Source organism: Erithacus rubecula (assembly GCF_903797595.1).
Source record: "Erithacus rubecula genome assembly, chromosome: 3".
Lineage (NCBI taxonomy): Eukaryota > Metazoa > Chordata > Aves > Passeriformes > Muscicapidae > Erithacus > Erithacus rubecula.
The window spans coordinates 25,644,499-25,664,372 of record NC_136689.1 but is presented as its reverse complement, the minus strand read 5'-3'; the positions used below and the strand labels follow the sequence as shown (position 1 = coordinate 25,664,372).

General features: G+C 41.8%; 1 protein-coding gene across 6 annotated transcripts in view; it reads left to right on the top strand.

Moving 5' to 3' along the window:
• CREB5 (cAMP responsive element binding protein 5) overlaps positions 1–16,014 on the top strand; it is a 252,943-nt gene extending 236,929 nt beyond the window's left edge. For all 6 annotated transcript variants that reach the window (XM_079301076.1, XM_079301075.1, XM_079301078.1 and 3 more), the window contains 4 exons: positions 3,131–3,454; positions 8,497–8,724; positions 9,442–9,550; positions 10,706–16,014. In XM_079301076.1, coding sequence (XP_079157202.1) covers positions 3,131–3,454; positions 8,497–8,724; positions 9,442–9,550; positions 10,706–10,869 — 825 coding nt within the window. In that variant the 3' untranslated portion in view covers positions 10,870–16,014. The remainder of the gene's footprint in view (positions 1–3,130; positions 3,455–8,496; positions 8,725–9,441; positions 9,551–10,705) is intronic.
• The last annotated feature ends 3,860 nt before the right edge of the window (positions 16,015–19,874 follow it).

The following is a 19,874-nucleotide window of genomic DNA, read 5'->3' as shown; positions in this document are numbered from 1 at the left end:
TATTTGACACTAAACTAAAACAGCTGCTTGCAATTAACACACATAAAAGAAACAATAACAAAACTGCAGCCTGCCCTTTGAGCGCTACAACATACTCAGTGCAAAGAGTTTTTCAAGTTCTGGTGATTTTCCCTCCCTCTGCTCTAACTAAAACATCAAAAACAATTGATCTCACTGAAGACCAAATGGGAAAAAAAAAGTTTATCGTTCCCTGAATGTTTCTGGTGGGCAGCAGTGACTGGTTATTGGAAGATTTAGGCTGCTCCAGATGTAGGCATGGACAGGATCTCACTGCTGCAGAGCTGATCTAAGGATGGAGTTAAAGGGAGGCAATGGCTGTTGCTGCCCTGGGACAGGATGATGTAGAGAGCTGGTTTCTTACCAGGACTGGGATCCAGGGCAGCTGGCCCACCCTCCCATTGGGAACAGTGAACAAGGAGCTTGTAAAATACACAGACCAAATGGAAATGACCCCGATTGACTGAAACCAGCTGCATGTCAGACTTCTCACTGTCTCTCTTGATTTGCTATCTCAAATAAATGGATGTGATAGAAGGGCTACAGAAAGAAAACAAAATAATTTATCCTCTTTGAAGCTGCACCACACTAGTAAGTCTCAGTTTTTACAGCTGAAAGAAAAAGTTTATTCACAGATTAACGTGAATAAATCCTCCTTTTTTTTTCACTTTGAAGCTCTGCAGTTTAGAAGACATACTCTAGTTTGGTTTCAAAGGTCTTTGACAAACAGACATGGCAGATTTTGTAAGGGATTTGTCACATAAAGCTGCTGGCTAATAGGAACTTTGTTATTTTGCATTTAGATTCAGAAAGCACAGTTACAACAGCTTTGTTGGTGTTTTGTCTTAGACAGGCATGGTGGCTCAGCTCCATGAAAAACATCTTAGTAAGTTTTGAAGAAACATGACACAGAGAAAGAATTATTAATGCATTTGTCCCTGTAGTTTTCCTAATACACTCCTGGGTAGCACCAGTTATTCTGAGCATTGTGAGAAGCTGCTTCCAGTAACCATGGTAGCACTTGAATTTAGGAACATTAAGGAAAACAGCTGCTCCAGTCCTCCATTTGATGCCCACCATGGGTTACTGCTATTGATGTTGGATTGCCCTCTGTTCTGACTTTAGAGGTAGAAAAAGAGGCACTTAACCTCACTGGCACAGCCACCTATCAATTTTTGAGAAGATCATCAGGATGGGATACATGCCATGTAGTTATGGTATGATATACTTTTTAAAGGAAAATTCTTAAAAGACATCAGTCTAGACTTCATTCTTGCAAACTGAGATACTGATGTGTTTTGCAAATATATATGTATTTTTAAGTCTTGGCCAGCCAATTGATCATTAGTGAAAGAAATCACCAAATTTAGATTGATAGATCTTTAAGATTGTCTCAGTAGAATGATCTTCATGAAGTCTGAAAAAGCTCATGGATATAAAAGCTTGAGGATGACACTTTGAATTGAATGCTACTTCTATTTGCCTTCCACAAACTTCTATATTTTCCCCTTAAGAATTTGTTTCTTTCTCACTCATAGTTGTACACACACAGTACAGTAACAGCTTTGAACATAGAAGCCTTTACCTGTGGCCTTGAAGTGCTGCAAAAGACAGATGTTATTTCAACACAAAATAGACTGAAATCTCCATCTATATGTTCTGAGTGTCCTGGCTGTCACTCTTTTTGCTTTAAAGACAGAACCAAAATGCAGTTCTGCCTGGCCATTGTTGCTCTGCTGGCATTCTTTGTCACATTGGCTTGTAGGATCTTCTGACAATCATATGTGACCCACAGATAGATATTGCTATGAGGAAAGGCTCACCTCTGTGCCTCCCACCATTCACCTCTGTGCCTCCACCACTGCATCTTTTTTCTGACTGTCCTGTGGTGACATCTTCGACAGATGATCTCTCTGCTATACATTCTACCCTCTGGCTGGGTAATGAATAATGACAGTTGATGGGTTATTCAAATTGTGCTGGTCTGGCATCAAGTGATACCATGCACCTCCTTCCTTTCTTTTTTATCTTAACCTTTTCTGCTAATTACTTGCATTAGTGAGAGTAAATCAATTGACTTCTTGGAAAGTATGAAGAGTTAAAGAGATCTTCAGTGTTTGCTTATAGATAATGTTCTATGTTGAGCAAGAAGCAGAACCATGGGTGTGGAGGAGGTTTCTATGGGTTTGGAAGAAACTCTTCTAGCTGGCACATGTGAGGCTCTACCTTTGGTACACTCTTGTAGGAGACCAGAAATTTCAGTAGTCCAAGGGTCAAACGACACCAACAAGATGCCTGTATGTTGGTACAGCTCATGGCTTTGGGATGATTTTATGATTGTGCCAAAAGGGAACTTTTATACTCTGTATTTCTACAATATCCTTTGTACAAAAGGCCCTATATGCTGCAGTCCAAAATGTTTCAACCTTTCCCACTGGCCTTTAGTTGTGTTCAGGTAAAAGTGAACAAGTCCCATTGATACTAAGGAAAGTTTTGGCCTGGTCAGATTCCAGGGCCCAATCCAGTGACATGTGGTGTACAAAACGGAGAAAGGTTAGCATGTGATAAAAGAACAACACACACTTGAACTTCTCAGCAAAGTAGGAGGATCAGGTTGAGGCCACCCTCATTATTTTCCTCTCTTTATAATGAAAGAACAGATTGGGTACTGTACACCTGAATTCGAAAAACACATCAATTCCAATGAGTCTTTTAAATAATACATGAAATAAAAACAAGACAGGCACTTTGTTGCATCTTTATTTTATTCAGACTTTTATTTTTAAAAGTTGGAGAATACAAGCTTGATAAAGGTAACCCTACTGAGCTGGCCAAAGAGGGAGATAGTAATTTTCCCTCAGAAGCACAGTAGGAAATGTGTAAATGTTAAATTTCAATTCAGATGTTTGTATCTTTAAATATTTGCAATGGAAAACTAGATTAGAGCCCAAGAATATGTTTTTTCTCTAGCTGAAGTAAGATACCTTTTATCAAGGGAACAGCACTAAATAAATCTCAAAACACAGGACAAGGCACCACTTCTGCAGCAGCATTTCTGATCGGTCAGCTCACCATGTACAAATGTTGAATTTTGTGCCTTGTTCTGTTGCAGAGATTGAAGGCAGCACTGACTCATCATCCTGCCGCCATGTCGAACGGGAACATGAACACCATGGGCCACATGATGGAGATGATGAGCTCGCGGCAGGAGCAGACACCGCACCACCACATGCACTCACATCCTCATCAGCACCAGACACTGCCCCCTCATCACTCATACCCGCACCAGCACCAGCATCCGGCGCACCATCCTCACCCTCAGCCCCACCACCAGCAGAACCATCCCCACCACCACTCCCACTCGCACCTTCACGCGCACCCGGCGCACCACCAGACCTCACCGCACCCCCCGCTGCACTCGGGAGGACAAGCACAGGTAGACCTTGGTGTCCTGCTGCACCCCTGAGCTCTGCTCTGGGGTGGAGCTAAAGCCTGATCTCAGTTTTGTTTCTTCTTGCATGCATGTCTTGTTAGATACGAGCCCCTCGGGCTGCTTGTAAATGTCTGCTAATGGTGATAGGGATGCTCAAACTTTATTTAGAAAATGGAGTGAAGCAACAACTTGTTTTGCTGCCTAATTTACTAGACATTTGTAATTTCTTACTTTATAAGGAGCTCCAAGGCTTTTCTGTGCTCTGAGCTCTGCAGATTGCCACATATCCTTTTATGGATGAGGTTTATTACAGAGATTGGCATATTATATATGTTGCTTAATATACTTGAACCTGAACTTCTCAGGCCAAGATTTAATAAGCCTTATGAGTTCTACCTGCAGAAATACATAACAAAGTCTTTACTGAAATTAAATGGCACTGGTGTGTGTGTTTGTGGCCGGGGGGGTATCCAAAACTGTAGATATTAGAGGTAGTTCTAAATTAGGATGCATTGTATTAGAAAAAATTAAATTATCCAGACCCTGTGAAGAGGACAGACATCTGCATAGAATGAGAGAAAGATTAGCTGTAAGTGCAGACAACTGTTGTGGCAGGAGAAAATAGAGGGTGAAGCCAGTAAAAGGAGAGAGATTTAAACAAAGAAGGCAATTTAGATGTGTATTCATGTGACAAGTCAGTGAAGGTCTCCACTGAATGAGGTGGAGGACTCAAATTTTTAGACCAGGTATATTGGCTTCAGCAATTTGGATAATTTGATATCTGAACTGAATGTTTCTTTAACTAATTAGCTAGTGAGCACAAACTTTGGAAGAGTAATTTTTAAGAGGAATTCTATTAATGTCTTAAGATGATAGGCTTCTGCATCAGGATCACATGAGAAAAATAAAGCTCTGGGGACAGTAACTGTAACGGGTCAGGTCTGGAGAGCAAAGTTAAGGAAGACAAACAGGCAGTACATGGAATATGAGGACAAAGAGGAATTCTAGCCATAAGAAGTTCAATCTGTGAAGTATTGTGTTGCTTGGAAATACCTTTCAGACAAGCTCTTAGAAAACATTAAAGAAAATAAGAGTATTTGTCTGGCATCCCAGTGTCCCACAACATTAACTATTTACTAACATCTAGCTTTATTACTGCAGAGTCTGCAAGCACATGGGATTTCCCTAAAGTATTTGCTAATGTAAAATGAATTGTCAGCTTTAGAGAAATCGTCTAAGTAAGAGAGAGCAAACTCCCCTGTGAGAAGATGTCCAGAGCTTTCCTAAGTTTATTTCAGTTTTTACTTTGTGAATTCAATTATTTTCCCATCTGTTAATGAGTTATTTTCCTTGGAGTTGTTTAAAGACCCCAATAAAAAGACATCATCTCATATCAGAGAGACCAAAAGTAACCTGATTGCTGTATTGGAGATCCCTGAGAGAGTAAGGAAAAAGTTGTGCTTAGTCAACCGAGGACTCCATGGATGACATGGGGGAGTCACTTAACCTCCACTGAGGGGTTAAAAGGATAAACATGTTAATGCAGTTGAGAGCATCAGATCCCATGGTATGGAGCACTGCTGCAAAACATCCACAGCACTGCTTTAAATGGGGGAAGAGAAAACTATCAGGGAGGACAGCTACCACGGGGAAACAAAGCTCACAGTTTTAAGGATGAGATCAGTGAGCCAATGGCCTTCCCCTAGACCCACTTGAACAGGGGCTTTGACTTTCTTACCCAGTTAGGACAGCTTCAGCTTCTTGTGCTTTGTATTCCCTGCTAGCTAGGCACCACAAAAGACTCAGGCAGCACTAAGAGATACAGGCACATGGGCAGGTGGACTGACTGGCAGCCACAAAGCTGTGTCAGGGTCACCCTGTGTCCAGCACCACACAGTCTCTCGAGCTGGGTCTGTGCAATCAGATAAGCTTTGCCATGCACAGTCTGTTGTTTGGAGACAACAGACCCCATGGGAGGTCAAAGAGATCTTCACCTTGTCTGTGGGTGTAAGTGCCACCAAGGGGATCAGACAGAGGCTGATGGAGTAGGAATCCCAGGGCAAGTGGCTGCCCCAGGCAGCAGAGCTCTTGCTGTGCATCTGCTCCTCTGGTGCAAAGGCAATAGGGATTTCTGAACAGATGCATTAGAGGGGAGAAAAGAAGGGCTTGCTGAGTAATAACCACATAGTTATTACTTTCAAAGCTCATCCATAGTCCCCATGGTAATGGCCTCTTTGGGGATCAGATTGCTCCAGCAGACGTTAATTTTATGGTGCGATTTTCTAATTATTAACCTCCTTATTCTTCTGAGCCAGATTCTTCCATTCCAAACCACCTGCCAAATGACAGCATGGTCCATGCTGCTGTAAGCAGCATACTCCCATGCTGAGACTGGTGTTATTCTGCACCCTGCCCTTCTGTAACGTTAGAATTCATTTCATGCTTTTCAGCTACCATTTTGATACACAGGAGCCCCAGGCATTACGTGTTCACAGAATGAGTGAATGGGTATTAGTTTTGTGGTAATTTGCAAAGAACAGAAATAAATATTGGATAAAAGTAGAAATCAGATTCTGATAGGTATCTTTGTGAGAAAGAGATATTTTACCAAGTTCTAGCTATGCTGCCTCAACTGCTACAAAAATTATACTGTTATTCTGCATTGCTCTTCTAAAGATTTCTTTATATCAAACTTGCCAGAGTGACAGCTCAAGCAGAGTTGGGGTTTGGACATCATTTCATTCTCTTAGATGTCCTATGCTTGTCTTCCTTATGGATATATGATTAACATCCTCCAAGAACACCAAAATTAACCTATATTTTTATATTTAGTTCATTTTTTTTTTCTTATGTCCTAGGCAGGGAAATGAAATCCTTCTAGAGAATGATGCTTAGATGGTACTAAGATATAGTCTAACATACTTCAGGGTTAAGAGCTATCAAGTAAGAGTCAGTTAATTATCCCACGTGACATTATTAGTGTAATAATGGCAGCCCATGTAATTAATATCTTCCTGAGATGGAGAGAAGATTTTGTTGTTCTGAAAATGCACTCTGACTACCCAGAGACTGCCTGGTATATTCTGAAGACAAAATTACTCAATAGTTACTCAGGAGAAAATGACCACATGAGAGGAATTAAAAAAAAACATATATATATAGTTACCTTTTTCTGCCTTTGTACCAGACTTCACTGAGTGAGTTAAGAAACAAGAATTTTTAAAGCTGAATGGAAAAGGAGTAAAAAGGGATAAGGAAACATAAATAACAGATCTCTGAAGTCTAGAAAGGTTTTATGTGTGAGAAAATGAAAGGTCTTTGATGAGATGTTGACATTAAAAGGTACTTCTGAGACCTCTGCACTCAGACATACTGCTAAAGAGGCAGAATGCCTGGCCCTGGTGGACAGGGAGCAGCTGGAATCCCTTGGAGCAGTCTCCTGGCAGAAGGCAGGGGATGCTGGTGAGAATGGAGGCTGTGCCCACTGCAGCTGCCATGGACCTGGCACTCCAACCCTCAGTGTAGACAGCGTGCTGAAGATTTTATCAGCAAACATACGGAGTTCACGCAAGCTGAAAGTTTAAAAATCAGTCAGAAAATGTAAGGTGGCTTATTTATTTTAGAAGGTTATTCTTAAAGAAATATTTTTCCTGCTCCTGTGAGACTCTCTGACAGTGCAATATAAAGCTGGGAATAAATCTGGCTTTATTCAAAAAGCTTTATCAGATGTACAGAATAATTACACATAAAATTGCCACTGTAATTGCCACAAGTCAGCTGGGGGAGGGAGCACACTAGATTCTAGACAGAAAAGCCACCTCAACTTTGCAAGACTCAAGACGATAGTATCATTTTAATTGAGACAGACAGAGGTGTTAGGCAAACACGTTAATTGCGGCAATTGAAATTCAGGGCTCAGTCTGACAAAGCACTGAGTACGTCCACTCCCTGGAGTCAAAAGGAAGCACCTTGGAGGTTTGGGCCTTTGCCAGAACAAGAGGGTTAATTTTGAGTCAACAATTCAAGTTTCCAGACTGTTCCAGACTGGGCAGGAGTGGCAGCAGCAATGTGAGCTGAGCGTGAGCAACAGGATCCATGGACTGGCTTCCCAGACCCCAAGCAGAGGAAGAGAGAGAGTGTTTCCAGAGCCCTGTAGCCTGGGTGCCACAGAGAGGCAGGAAAGTAGTCCAAAAACCTATTCCCAGGTAGATGAACATGAAATCTGGTGCTGGTTCCTGAAAGGGACATGGGAACATTCCATCTGCCCAGGAGACAATTGGAGAATAGTTTACATGGCACTGCCCCCACCATGCACCTTTTCTGTAATATTGTGGGCCAGTTACTTCCAGGAGAAGATCAATACTCCCCTGCACTTGAAAAAGCATAAATATATATTTTTCTGTAGTTTTGTAGCAATGGACTGGATGTGGTGTTCTACTCTCAAAGCCAGGGATAAATTGAATTTTTAAAAGTATAGCATTCACAGCACAGAGGTCAAATGGAAACTGGTAAGAGGAATATCCCTTATCTGTGCAGTGCAGGGACATTAAAACACAGGTTCAACCTAAACTCCTTCTTTGCCCCTGAGGGACAGTGAGGTCTGCTGCCTTTGTTCAATCCCAGCCCACAGCTTCCCAGCTCCATGCAGACGCAAAGAGCTCTGCAGCTCCTGTCTCCAGAGATGGCAAAGATTGACCTGGAGATGGTGAAGCTTGGGAAATAAAAATAGCCTAAAATTTTGGAGGGAATTGAGGGCCAAAGGAAGAAAGAGAGACACAGAAATTAGACCGCTACAGCCCTCTGCTTCGATTAAAAGATCCTGAGAGGAAACTGGATATTTCAGGTTTAAAAGATGCAGTGACAGAGAATACATCTAAGTGAATGTTTTTTAAGAACTAACTCAAGGGAGAAAAATTGTTCAGAGTACCATAAAAAAAACCCCAAAACTCTTCTTTGACCACGGCAAGGATTTCCCTTCCCATTCCAGCATCCCCCTCTGTGACATCCCCCCTGGCAGCCCCTGCCAAAGGTCCTCTTGCCCGCAGGTTTCGCCGGCGGCGCAGCAGATGCAGCCCACGCAGACGGTACAGCCGCCGCAGCCCACCGGAGGCCGCCGGAGGAGGGTGGTGGACGAAGACCCAGATGAGAGGAGGCGGAAATTTCTGGAAAGGAACCGAGCCGCTGCCACGCGCTGCAGACAGAAGAGGAAGGTCTGGGTGATGTCACTGGAAAAGAAAGCAGAAGAGCTCACCCAGACAAACATGCAGCTTCAGGTGCGAGCCACTGTCTGCGCCCCTCAAGACACAGAGGGGCTCTTTGTGCTTGACTGACGGTGCCTTTGGGGCTGCCCCCGCACAGGCAGCTCCTAGTGGAGCTCAGGCATAATCAGTCTGTTAATCAAGATGTGTGTGCTTCAATTAAAGAAATAATTGCGTTTTAGCGGGATAAGCCAGGAAAAAGCTGTCGTGGGATTTAGAAACCTTCACTAGATGGAGTTGTATTTATTTTCATTCCTTGACACTGCTTTTTGTGGGGAATTTTTGAAGTGCCATTAACATGTCTGTATAAAATTTCTTCAGAGCAGGGCATGTAGTTAAACCCTCATTCAAAGCCAGCAAGATAGAAGCACAAATAGATCAGTCTATCAGTGAGGAAAATTAACTGGATAGATGAAAATACCACAAATATGATAATACAAGCCTTTCTTAGAGTGCTGTCCTCCTTATGGCACAGTATTTCCAGAGTAGACTGAAACATTGCCTTAAGTATCTCTGGTGTGTGAAGTAGTTCACTCGTCAGAACGCCTTCGGAGGTTACAAAATACTGTCACTGACAAATTTTAACATAAACCTAGCACAGAAGCACCTGAATGCCTTTTTTGCTCAGTTATTTCGAAGTTATAGAGCAGGTTTTGTGTTCTTGGCTTTAAACTTTGCAGAAGAGCCTGGTTTAAGCTTTGTTGCTAACCAAAGTCTTTCCTTCTTCTCTAGAATGAGGTTTCCATGCTGAAAAATGAGGTAGCACAGCTGAAACAGTTATTGTTAACACATAAAGACTGTCCGATAACAGCTATGCAGAAAGAATCACAAGGATATCTAAGTAAGTAGTTGGTATGTTTGCACTGTCTCCACACTCCTCACAGGAAAGCAAACCTTCCAATTCTTCCCTCCAGAACCCCTTCTTGGTCATATTATCACTTGAACCTGTCTTCTCAAACATCATCCGAGCCATCCAATCTCCTGCCCTTATTTACCCGGCCCCGCTCAAAACCAAAAAAGCCCCGGTTCGCATCCCACCCAGCAGAGCTAGCCTTCCCCACCCCTCCTTTCGGCAAGGAGATGCACACGGATGGACGCTCACTCCCCTGTGGAGGATCCTGCTTGAACTCACAGCTCCAAACCTGCAAGAGTCCTCCTGGGCACGGCGCTGCCAGAACCTTAAAATAACTCTCAAAAGGAAAGTTAAAAAGGAAAACATTACAGTCCCCTCCAGCGAAAATGGTACTGTGCTCTGACAGTGGCACAGACCAGGCCTGGCGCAGGTTTTCAAGGTTTGTTAACTCTTTTTTAACTCTCATCTTTCTTTCTTTCTTTTCTTACCCCCCCCCCGCCCCCCCAAATCTCAGCTCACAGAGACATTTAATCAATTCTCTCTAGTTGATGCACTTTGTGACTGTAGTAATTTACAGACAAATTGTTTCGTTATAGAATGGTTCATAAGAGCCTCAGAGCTTGCTAGATTGTGACATTGTCTTAAAATAGAGCCCATTTCTGTCTCCTCTGCATCACTATGCATCTGTCTCTTTAACAGTACTCAAAGAAAAAATATATAATTGCATTACATGCCTATCAGCTGTTGCTCGAATTAGATTTTCTGTGCTGCAGTGCACTGCACTCTAATTTTGATTCCTGCTGAAACAAATAAAGCATTTAAGCATCCCAACTGATTTTAAAGACCTTAAGATATCAGACTTTTTATCCCAACATTAGTTTCAGTTATTAAGGTCTTGGACTTTTTTCAAGGTTCAATCAAATCCTGAAGTCACATTGATACCAGAGAAGCTACTTGAAAAAAAATAATGAAAACTAAAACAATCTTAAGACAGAGAGTGTTGGATAACTGTACTTATATTTTGAAACCCTGGGACTTCTGCATGCTTCAGGTCATCAGTATTTCCACGAGTATCACCCTAGGTCTTTTACTCAGATGGAAAAATGAATGTGTGTTGTCTCTGTGCCCTCATTCCCTCCCCAGGTCCCGAGAGCAGCCCTCCTGCAAGCCCAGTCCCAGCTTGCTCCCAGCAGCAAGTCATCCAGCACAACACCATAACCACCTCCTCCTCCGTCAGCGACGTCGTGGGAAGCTCCACTCTCACCCAGCTCGCCAGCCACAGAACAGACATCAACCCCATCCTTTAAAAGTGGCTGATCAGAAACTGCTGGGGGAGTGTGGTACCGTATCAAAGAGTCCTCTCTGCTAAGGACATTTGCAACCGTAACTCAAGCCTGGAAGATTCCTCAGTTCTTGAAAGACTCTGCCTGTTCATTTTTATAGTTATTAAAATGTCTTTTATACTTAGTTACATAAAAGGGAGTTACGCAATTAATATGCTATCAGCTTGAGAAATGCTTTGGTGCTTTCTCCATTTTGTTTTGGTACCAGTTACTTGTTTATAAACCTAACTGTTTCTGTACATAGCCATGTTTCCTTCTCACCAGTCTAGCCTGCAGCCTCAGAAATACAAAGTTGTGTTAAACTGCAGCTTGTTAGCCAATGTGAGGCATGAAAAGTATTAAACAGAGTCAAACATAGGTAACTAGGAGTAATTAGGCTATAAATATAGAGCGAGGGCATCTGCTGACAGCATAATAAAAAAGAGTTAGCATTGTGCTATCAGCAGACCACGTCTTGCATTCAGAGCCTGTTTCAGAGCAGTTATATAGGATGTGGCTTCAGGACAAAATCAAGCCCAAATAGCATGCTCTTTTGTCTAACCCTCCCCCTTCTCCTCTGTCTCCTACCCTGGCCTTTTTCTCCTCCAGTTATTCTCACACCTTCCTTTTCCCTTCCCTTTTCATTCATTTCCCAGCTTTTTTTGCTTTCTTGCTTTTTTTTTTTTTTTTTTTTTTTTTCATTCCAAGGCTTTCCAGCTTCCCTCTTTTTCTCAAAGAATGGTAATGAACAAGACAAACTTCAAGCCCACCTAAAATCTGTCGGCACGGCTGCTGCTTTCACTAGCTCTTCACCCGCAGTTGGCTTTTAAAAAATACAAATGCTCCTGATTTAGTGTTTTTAATAAATAGGGAAAGGTGAAAACAGCACAGCCACAGGTGAAGCCAGGATGGTCAGCCAGCTGTGTTGATGCTAGCAACCCTGTAAGTTGATGCTAGTAACCCTTCTTTGGTGCAGTAGAGGCATAGCAAGCAACACCTGAGAGTCACAGCAATTTTTTGCACTGCCAGTCATTAATGTAGGAAAATCCATGTAGTGTATAATAATTAGGAAAAGTTCTGTTCCCCAACCTGGCTGCGTTGTTCCAGCAACGAAAGCTAACAGCCTCAGGCTTCATGGGCTATAAATGAGAAATAAATCAGTGTAATGGTTCTGACCAGTTGGAAAAATGCCATTTTTAATTCCCAGGGAAAGACCTGCTCTCTGCAGGCATTCCTTTAAACGTTCACAGTCTGATCCCAAGCTGGCAGACAGCAGTGTAGCTTCACTGACTTTAATGGCACTTAACACCCGCTTACTGCGGATAAGGAATTGTTCTTTAGGACGCTAAATAATTTCTAGAAGGCACGCAGCAGCTAAAAAATGCTGCAAGAATGCCAAGTCCCACACTTGGGATAAAATACAGTCTTGCAGAGAGGTCTGGAAAAGAGCCTTATGCCACAATTAAGGTTTTTGTTTGGACTCTGAGCCTGCCCCTCAGCACAACTGATTTGCATCCCCGAGTGGTCCCAGTGATTGATGGGAAAATCAGACAGAGATGATGCCAGTTAATTATTCTGCCTTGCTGTATATTGGGACCTGATTTTGCTCTCAAATCTGTCAGAGGCAAAATCTCCCCCTGCTCTCCCAGGGAGCAGGCTCCGAGCTGGTGAAAAATGTTCAAACATTTTGAGCAACATCTTTAATAGCAAAATTCACATTATTCCCAGCATATCCTCTAGCCCAAACACACTTTGTTCTGAAGCAAAGTTCTCTTCCTCAAAGACTGTGTCTTTGGTCTTTGGAGTAGTCATGGGTTTTAAAAGGGTGGGTCTTCTCCATGTGGGAGGGAAAGTGAAACAACTGAAGTGTGAGGAGGCACTGTAAGGAGCAGGAAGGGAAAGCAAATTTCTGAGCATCATTCATTGCTGCATTAGTTCTTATCTTGGTGACTAACTTTTTATCAGTATTCTTTTCTTTAACAGCTCGCTTTCCATTTATGCAAATACGTTCAAAAGAAGATTTTTAATGTACAGTGTAAATCTTAACTTGATTATATAGTCTAAGAACCAAAAAAAAATTATGAAAAAATACAAATGTAAAGGATTTTCTATTATATTTTAGACAAGCATATACTTTTAAAGTGTTTTAAATACTGAATCTATAATTTTTTTTAATCTCCAGTTGTAATAGCTAAATGGTTTTGCTTCATCATGGTTCCCAAGAGAACTTTTTTCAAATATGCAGTTGAGAAAAATGTTTCAGCTGAGTATCCACCATGTAAAAAACCCAAATAAGCATTTCCCCTACATGCAAATTTCATCATTCACCATCAAAAAGGGAATACCATTGTAGGGTTAATTTTAAAAAACTTTCCCTCTATATGGGTAGCACTTAAACACATTAAAAAATAAAAAACAAAGTTGTTGGTAGTATTAGAATACCCAGTTGAGCTACACTGCACTAGAATTACAATTTAGCTTCATTTTATTCAGTCTCCTCAATTAAAATATTTAGCTGTTAAAATGAAAGCCTCTACATTAAAAAGAAAAAAAAAGTAAAAAGTACAAAAACCTTGCCTAAGTTTTGTTAAGTTCAGCAACTTGACAGTTTGACTGATGTGTATTATATATAGCTCAATTATTTCTTTTTTTAATGCTAACTAGGCAAGCCAACCACACATGTTGGCCTAAATGTGTAATTACAATGAAATGTCTCCTCTCTATACTATTGGCCTTTAGGTATAATCCTTGCTAGTGATGTGGAAATAAGTAAAGGATGAAAAGCTATTTGCTATTGCTTCTTGTAACTCTGTCGCAGGTTCACAGGCCAAGAAACATGCAGCATATTTATATCGGCTGTATCATCGGGAAAAGGACCAACCCTACCAGGCACCTTATACTATTCATCAGATTTGCTTCCACATTAAAATGCTCTTGTTTTCCAGGGGAGCGACCCTGCAGCCTTTCCTCAAGCTGCTGGTCCAGCTGGGCACTGGATGCTGCCTGAGCAAGGGCTGTGGGAGAAGCCCCAGCCCTCCGTCTCCAGGATGTCCCTCTGCCATGTGGCCAGTGGCAGCAGCCTCTTCCTATGCACGTCACTCTAAATGCACTTCCTGGCTCTTTCCATCAAGGAGGAATCCTGCTTTTCCACGAGCTACTCCTGGAGACTGCTCCACTTTCCTCTTGCCCTGCCAATCCAGCCTGTTGCCGGGCTCACCAGGCTCTGTGCCCTATCCCACTGCCAGCAAAGGACAGCCCAGACCACTTCCATCGTCCACTCTCCAGGGCACTCACAGGGTGGTGAGCCTTGGCCAGTGCCTTGTCAAGGAGGAGGTGTCCCCATGCAATAGACCGCATCTCCTGGGTGTGACGTTGGAAGCAGGTTGGAAATCTCAGCCACGGAGAACTGCAATACTTTGATCAGAAAGAAATGATGCTGTGATCCAGCTCTGGCACCCCCAGCCCCCCTTCCCCAAGTCAATTAAAGCAAGCCATATTCATAACGCTGCCTGTGGGAGACAAGTAGTTTGTGTGCTATCATGGTGTGTTTTATAAGGACAACGACAATGATGATGATGATGATTTATGGAGAATTTCATGCTGTTGGGAGTTAATTCCTGCTATGAAGCTAAATGTCTGCTGCCCATATTCTGAATAGTGGAAAGTCAATGGTTCAGTGCCTCAGTACGTGTGGATTTAGTTTTAATGACTCAGTCCTGTTAACTAACAAGCCAGCTATAACTGTTGTTAAATGCCCAACTTTTGAGGATTCATATTTTTTTAAGCAACAATATTTAGTGTTGAAAACTAGCCTTTTAGTTTAGGCAAAATGTGCTTTTTAGCAGCTAAAACCTTTTTTAAAAAAAAAGCGTATAGAGTGAATTTATGAAAATTCATGAGGACCAAAGCAATTTTAAAACAGGAATCTATTAATTTAGTATTCACATAGAATTTTATAAAGTATTTATTAATAAATGTTATTTTAACACATTCCATTTGAACAGTATTCTTGTACAGAATCTGTTGGGTTTTTTTTTTTTAAGTTACAATATTAGTTTTGCAATAAACTACTCTACGTGTGTGTGCATCTTAATCTTTCAGGGTCTCAAGCAGAAGAAATCCATCTAAGATGGAAAAGTTTGCTGAGGTCAGTTGTACAGAAATTCCTAGAATTAAATGTTTTTCTTAAAGCAGCATCTGCTTTTTTTTTCTTTCCTTTTTTTTTTTTTTTTGTAACAATGAAACAAATTATAAACCTTCAGTTGTTTCCTTTGTATTGCAAAATGTGCTTTCTCATTTTAGAAAGCATAAGTCAACATATAACTGGAAAGCCTGTCTTTTTTTTTCTGCTTTTTGTTTAAGGCTGATTTTATACATCACCACAGAAGATCTAACCCCATCCTCATTTCTTGTCAAATATCACACAGTGAGTTGCACTATACTGCCTTATCATTGCCTCTTCAGTCAAGCAGTGTTCCTTAGATTTAGACCATTGAAGCTCCATTATACATCAGAGAAAATTACTGGAGGGGGAAGAAGAGAAAAAAATTGATCTGTAGACATAAAACCTAAACTGTGCCTATAAAACAAAACCAGTTACAACTAATTAGTATCTTACTTCTACATTTCAATTATTTATATTCTTTTAAAATTGCACTTTAGCTCTTGCTCTCTTTCTTGCTCTCCCTTGTTGAATCATTTATAAATACTCTTGTAAAAGTTTGCACCAGATACATTTATATGCTTTCACTGGTGGCATATCTACAACTTGTCTCTCACACCTGCCCGAGCGGGGAAGCCGAGACCAGCCAGTCTGCAGTGTGACTTAGACTTTACACCCTCCTCATGACAGCATATAAATGTTTTATTATGCAATGTGTGTGATGTGAGGCGGCATCTAAGCTACATTTATAATCTCTCATCCCAAGAACCAAAGTGTCCTGTATATCGTAAGGTCAGGAGACTGGCTCTGTTGTGCATTGTGATGCACTTTGACTGTTGTCCAACTCACAGTAGCTGCAAAGCTGCAGTGGTAACAGTGGCCATACTATGTATTAGAGTTCTGAATCAATAAAATATGTTGCCTTATAACTTGACTAGGGACAGCACCTTTAAAAAGAATAAAAAGAAGAAGAGACAAAAAGCTTCTAAGGACAAATAAAAGCAATAAAATCTCAAGCGATTTGAACACCAAAAAAAAAAAGCTCAATTTTTTGACATCTGAAACTATCATCTTACTGCATATACAAAAGAGACTGTTTACATCCATAACCTCTTTTTGTTGTTTTTTTTTTTTTTTCCCAGAGCTTACAGTTATTTTAGTTTTATCAGTGGCTTTACACTTAAGAGCTAAACTGCTTACTGTTATTGGTTTTCCATAGCTTTCAAAATGACTTTATAGCAAATCCTAAACTGCACGAGGCCAAAAATGTCAGTGTTCACACACACTCAGAGACAAGATTGATTCTCTAAGTGGAAATCTGATCCTTTCCCAGGCTCTCCTTGGACTGGAATCAATAACTGCAACTCGTTATATTTAGACCAATGTGTAATACCTGGGATTCAGGATTTCCAGTTCTGCATTTATGCGAGTTAAATGTTAGTGTTGCTGAGTTTCACCTGGTGAAACTGTTCACAAAGCCCGTGGTCAAAGCCTGCCATCTGATTCCATGAAGGCCTTAGACTCAAGTATTTTTCTTTACTAAAAATCTACATGACAGCCTTCTGAAAGAAGACTGAAAGCTCCTTCTGGCTTTGCAGAAACTGCAGCAGTGTCCTAGGGCGAGGGAGGTGGGAGGATTGATTGGGCATTTCAAGGGAAATATTCTCCTTGCTGGAAGCTAGGAAATTTCAGAGAAATATTTTCCCCATCCCACAGAGCTGAGATTGCAAGGAGTTCCCTGTATGCTTCCACAACACCAACTACTTTGCACGAAAGGTGTATTCGCTCTTCTGAGTAAGAACAATTGCCACTGAGAGTTTTGCCAAGGACTTTTTTCAAGTGTTTCCCAGCCCATGGCCGTGAGCTCTGTAACCCTCTCTCTGTAGCAGCTCTCTTCAAACACTGGGTAGCACTCATCAGTGAACATTGCTTCTTTGGACTATTGCCATTGTCCTGGTTTTAAGGAACTTTTAGCACTGCTTGGAGTAAGCCTAAACTATCGAAGTTTATATATAAATATATATATATATATATATAATATTAAAAAAGGTGCTGTCACAGTAAGTTTTGGGCTTGAGGTTGTTTGTATTGTATGCAAAGGTTTTGTGTTTGTATGTCTGTTTGTTTTATTCTGTAAAGCAACCACCTTCCTTACAGGAGGGAGATACTTTTTTTTGGTACATAAATGTAAATACTTGCTGCAGCATTTAATATGTTTAATTTTATGTTAAGCTTTTTGTTGCATTGTGAACCCATTATTGTTACAAATGGACAATGAGTTCATTGAGACTGTTCAACTAGGTCAGATTTTTACATCTCTTTCTAGCTAGAAGAGAAAGGATTTTTGTGCATTTGTACAAATGTTAATAATATCACTGCAATTCCAATATAATAAAGCACTCAAATACAAATAATTCCAATAATTTGTCTGTATCTATACTCCCAGGTATTTTACCACATGTATAACTCCTACACTTCACTGGTTTCTATTCTGACCTACAATCCCCCCATCTCCCTCCAAACTGGAGGAGGACCACGGTGCAGGGCACGCTCACCATTGTCCTCCGAGGCAGCTGAGGTGACTCGGTAAGAACAAGTTCTCTAAACTTCTTCCAAGCAGGGAGGCTGCAAAGCCTCAAACAAAAAGACTTACGTGGTGGAGCCTGACATAAGGCCTCCGCATAAGGATGAGACAAGCTGTTACTTTACTTTTCCTTGCAGCTGGAGTGTGCTTGTATCAAAATACACTCCATGCTTGTTATCCCGCCAACCTCTCCCCTTGCCAAAAGCTGCCTGGAAATGGATTTCCTGCTGGGCTAATTAGCTCTAATTGCGATGCCCCTGTTATCTTGCCAGCCTCATTTCTCACTATAAATTGGTCCAATACAGACCTTGGCACAATAATGCATAAACTGTAATCTAAAGTTAGTCGGGATGAACCCATTTCTCCGGTGGGAATTAGATTAGCTGTAGATTAATGGAACCTGATGCCTTGCTGGCAGTCCCAGAGCGAGGGCCTGACCCAAGTGGTGCAGCCTTGGTGACAAGGACCAGCCTGCCTGCAAGTGCTCTGTGCTGGTGTCACACTGCAGGACATTGGCCCCATGCAGTGTGACCGTGTTGCTCCCTTGGGGGCCCTGGCACAGGCACAGCTTCTGCTGCCCTCCCCCCGGTTTTTAAAAGGCTAAATCTGCCAAGAGCATTCACCCTCCTAAAATGGGTAGGAAAAAGGCAGAGCCATGGCCTGTTCCCATCCTCTGCTTGTAAAAGCTGTAAGATGGGGCAGTGGGTGAACACAGCTCCCTCTTTAAGGGGGTACAGCAGACCAAATGAAGTTGTTCTCCCCAAACATCAAGGTATGGCATTAGCTGGATCCTTTTTTGAGGTCATATACTCCTGCACTGCCTTTAAAACAGGGATGTCATACCATGGTTTAACATGTATTTATACAGCAAGGCTCTTGCTCTGGGGCCAAATACTGAAAGAGGATCATCATATCTGTAAAAATAGTTGCCTCTCATGAAGACATATCACAGGATAACTTTATTGTCCACACGGTTATATTTACACCTGACATTATGAGCTAAGCAAGATGTATTCAGGCTGAGGTAACACTACTCTTTACAGCTGATTCATGGTTTCCCAAACCTGATGGTAGTATTTGTTCCTCTTCCAAGCAGTCCACTGTTACTATTGCTCTCTCCAGGCAGCTCTGGACATCATAACAAAGTTATTATTAGCAAGAAAATGAATCAGTGTGAGCACACACTCTTCTCCCTTGCAGAGATGCAGCCAGAACTAGACTAAGCTGAGGACACTGCATCAGCAAGAAGGTTGCCCCAGCTTATCCTGGTCAGAGCAGTGATACAGAGAGACTCCTTTCCTCTGCCACACCAGCCTCTCATATTTTGGCTGGACCCACTTAGCTCCTCAATGTGTCCCAGCTTTTTCCTGAACCCAGGCTGCAGCCTACTTGCTTTAAGGGCATTCAAAACTAAAGGCAATGCAGGACAGAGTTCAAGTAGGGATGATAAGCAAGCACAGAGGACACCATAGGTATCCAATGACATTGCCAAAAATCAAGACAGCATAACAGAGCAACAACAGCAATTTGGAGAAAGCAAACACCTCCTCAAAAAAGGCAAGTGGAGCTAGGGGAGGGTGGTAAACCTCCATGAGCCCAGATGTAAACAGACACAAGAGCTGAGAAATTGGAATTGAACTGGTGCTAGAGAAACCCTTCAGTAGGAAGATGAAAAAACATGGCAGACACGGGTGCTTTTTTTGTAAAAAGAAGTTTTAAAATAGAGGAAATACTGGACATGCAAGGATGCAAAGCTCTTCACTATCACACTCAGCATAAAAGAGACAAAGCATGGCTGGCCTCCTTTTGGAGAATCTCCCCACATGCAGCCAGTGGGGAATCTTCCCACATGCCTGTTCTCCTTGGGGATAGACTCAGAAATTATGTGCTTAGTTAGATCCCCTCATTAGCAACACTTTCTCTACCCACAGCTCTAGCAAAGGCTTGCAGGGCATACCTACCTCTCAGATTTCCCCAGCCACCTGCAGTCACAGCCTAGTTGGAGGCAGGCAATGGATGTTTTCTTCTCCACAATAGCTACTGGCTGCTGAGGCCCTACTACAGGGGATTCCAGCTCTGGGACTACCCCCAGAATTAACCTGTTACACCCACTTTCTTCACACTGTACTCACAGGCCTTTGTGAGCTTATACACGGGGAACAGGCACAAGATAAATCACAAAAATTTATTGATAACTTTTTTCTAGGGGTCAAAAAATTAATCAAGCATCAGAAAGGAGAAATC